The sequence below is a fragment of the Scaptodrosophila lebanonensis genome, unplaced genomic scaffold, assembly GCF_003285725.1.
Source record: "Scaptodrosophila lebanonensis strain 11010-0011.00,11010-0021.00 unplaced genomic scaffold, SlebRS2 tig00000110-arrow-arrow-pilon, whole genome shotgun sequence".
NCBI classification, from domain to species: Eukaryota; Metazoa; Arthropoda; class Insecta; order Diptera; family Drosophilidae; genus Scaptodrosophila; species Scaptodrosophila lebanonensis.
Window position 1 is genome coordinate 1121419 of NW_022060573.1, and position 3097 is coordinate 1124515.

Consider the following 3097-nt stretch of genomic DNA (forward strand, 5'->3'; position numbering starts at 1 on the left):
TATATAAATATATACAAAAGAATAAAAAAATGAACTTGACCTGCCTAGGACTTATGGGAACCTGCATACAAAGTTTTGGTTATTTTAGCTCTTGTACCTTCTGAGATTCTTGCGCTCATACAGACGGACGGACATGGCTATATCGACTTGTCTTGTCATCCTGATCAATAATATATATTCCTTGTGGGGTCTGCCACGCCTCCTTCTGTGTGTTACATACATGCGCACAAAACTAGTATAGCCTTTTACCCTTTGGGTACAGGCTTTAAAAAGTATACAATAAAAAATTAATTTAATGACTAATTTCAGATTCATTTGATCCTTATAAATAGGGCACGTCATTTTGTATTGCCATCTTATTCAACTCTTCTTCCTGCCTGACGGCGCTAGAGAGCTTGAGGTCGTTGGTAGTTCTTCAGTTGTCAACGTAGGATGAATTCGTTTCAAAGGTGCAGATAAATTGGTGGTATTGCCAATGTTTGATACACTTTACCACATTTAAGGCATTTAGAAGACTTGCCTTCCTTCGACTTATTGAAGAAATTCCAGACAATTGACTTTCCATATTTTGCCCCTTTATTAGAGCCACCTTCCTTAAGTTCTTTATCCATTTCAATTGAGTTTGCTTACAATCGACACGAACAACATATTATTTTACATATGATGAAAATACACATTCACAAATAAGACTGCAACTGCAAGATAATAATTACATTTGCTATTAAATTCTTTTAAAAATTCTCCATTTTCAAGCACTGCCAACACCAATATCCATCTATAATTTGTAATATTTTTTCCTGTATTAAATTATGGATTTTATTCAAAAATGTAAATTATAGCTTTTTACTTGCCTAGCTTTTCGCGCGATTTTTTTTTTCAAGTAGTATAAAACATCGGACATCGAAAATAAAACATCGAATTTGGAAAAAATTACAAAACATCAGTGTATCGATTTTACAGCGATGTTTCGCCCAGCACTACTATACAAATCATTCTGCAGTATAACATGTCGTCCGACTTTAAACTAAGTCTTAGAAAATTAGGACATCCAATGTGTGCGTTGGAAGCTTTAACCCGACTGGAGAGCATTATTGTAAGTCGAAATAAGCAGAATGCAGGGATGCAAATGCAAATTATATCCGAATTCATTTTTCTGGAGCGTGGAAAAGATGTGGATGGTCACAAGGGACACTCGCAGTCGATTAATCAAATGAACTCATTTCAAGAGTTTCAATTGTTACTAGCTCTTATTGATTACTTTTCCCGTCCAGGTCGTGATGCCACACGCAATGCAATTTTTCTGTCTTTGTTTGGCAGCCACCTAACGCCTCAGCGGTCAAAATTGCTGTCTAGATTAATAAGTACAGCTATATCGGGATCTATTGCGCCACTTCTGTCCTCGGCGGGTACATGGATGCAGCAAGTAGGCTGTAAGACTTCACCAAGCTTGGAAGTCGCACAAAACATTGTCAGCGATTTCATATTATTTTCAAGGAAAACATCCGATCAACTGAAGCAGCTGCCTATGGTGGGTCCGCATTTTGCTGCCAACTTCATGGTTGCTGTAACTGATCTTTATTTGAACGATCAGCGAACTGGGGTGCTGACTGCACCTCCGGATGCACTACTAGACGCGATAACAGAATGGACAACTGAGAATCCGGCATTGTGTCAGGCATCGCAGCAGACACTGCTTCTCCCTGCAGGTGCCATTGCGATGCCGTTTACTACACCATTGTCAGGTCTTCTGCGGTGGACAATACTGGCCCCACTTATATCCAATCGAGCCACATACAGCCATCTTCATTTATCATTACTACAAACACTTCTGCAGGTGGGGTGCAATGGCGAGCAGACAACAGTTTTGGAAACACAAGACCTTATGCAGATTGTTACATTGTTACAGAATCATTGTATTCGTTTGAGCGAAGCGAAGATTATGCCTCAAGATGATGCGTCCTACAAAAAATGCATGGAGCGTTTCGCTCAAGCTCTTCAAATTGCAATTACTTCAAACTGCATATTTGGAAATCATTTGCAGCTTCTGCGCGCACTTGAAGGTCTTCCTCCGCATTTACTAATGAATATAGTAATACTATCAAATAAAAAGATATACTAGCTATGATTTTGCTGATATTTATTGAATTGTAGTTTTTATACTCTGTACATGAAATGTACAGAAGTATATTAGGTTTGCGGGAGCTGAAAAATATAACAGGCAGAAGGAGGCGTGGCAGACCCCACAAAGTATTTATATTCTTCTTCAGGGTGACAAGCCGAGTCGATATAGCCATGTCCGTCCGTATGAACACCGTGATCTCAGAGACTATAAAATCTAGTGACCAAATTTTGCACAAATATGCCTTATGTGTGTACGCTATACGAATCTGTTTTATTTTTTTGATATTCCCCCCTTTGGGGGTTAGGAGAAGTTATATATATATTATATATATAATATTTGGCCAAGCAGTAACCGCAGCTGTTGTTGTTATTGCTTTGCATAGGCACACACAACACATACACGCATGGATAAGCATAATTATACTACACATACATATGTACAGAGTATTTCAAAGTCGGGATACCCGACGTTAGCTTCTCTACTTGTTTATAGCCTGTAACAGGTAAAATGCTATATTAGTTTTGTGCGTCATCAGTTTAGCGCTAAATGCAATTTTAGTTATCTCGCTAGATTTGGCACGTACGGACACCAAATTTTTGTTGTTGCTTAATTGATTTGTTCATTTTAATTGACGCTCATTATGGGAAAAAGAACATTCTTATCCGTTGAGGGAAAATCAAAAATTGAAGCTTACTCTGAGTCTGGGCTATCAGTACATAAAATATCAGAAAAAATAGGCAGACATAGAAAAACGATTGCCAGTTTCCTTAGAAATAAGAAGGGGTGGAAGTAGCAGATGAGTGGAATAGTTTCCTAAAAGAGTTACCGCATGTTAAGGAGATTGCAATACCAAGATGGTGAAATGCAAAAGAAGAAGAACCCAGGAAATTCATGGGCTTGCAGACGCCTCCGAATCAGCATATGCTGCTGTAGTATATGTGAAAACGACCAAAGGTGTAAAAATCCTAGTAAGCA

At 38.4% G+C, this 3097-nt stretch overlaps 1 protein-coding gene across 4 annotated transcripts; it reads left to right on the forward strand.

Moving 5' to 3' along the window:
• The first annotated feature begins 994 nt into the window (after nt 1-994).
• LOC115628171 (uncharacterized protein C7orf26 homolog) lies at nt 995-2125 on the forward strand. Of its 4 annotated transcripts, XM_030524156.1 has the most exons (3): nt 1014-1093; nt 1272-1430; nt 1495-2125. In XM_030524156.1, the coding sequence occupies exons 2-3, from the start codon at nt 1411-1413 to the stop codon at nt 2117-2119; spliced, it is 645 nt and encodes a 214-aa protein (XP_030380016.1). In that variant the 5' UTR covers nt 1014-1093; nt 1272-1410; the 3' UTR covers nt 2120-2125. The 4 variants fall into 4 exon arrangements, with proteins under 4 accessions (XP_030380013.1, XP_030380016.1, XP_030380014.1 ...); XM_030524154.1 differs by having other exon boundaries at nt 1016-1093; nt 1272-2125; XM_030524155.1 differs by having other exon boundaries at nt 1065-1093; nt 1318-2125.
• The last annotated feature ends 972 nt before the right edge of the window (nt 2126-3097 follow it).

Bases quoted from the DNA above. Each gene is read 5' to 3' on its own strand.
- LOC115628171 (XM_030524153.1), top strand. From the start codon at position 1,007: ATGTCGTCCGACTTTAAACTAAGTCTTAGAAAATTAGGACATCCAATG.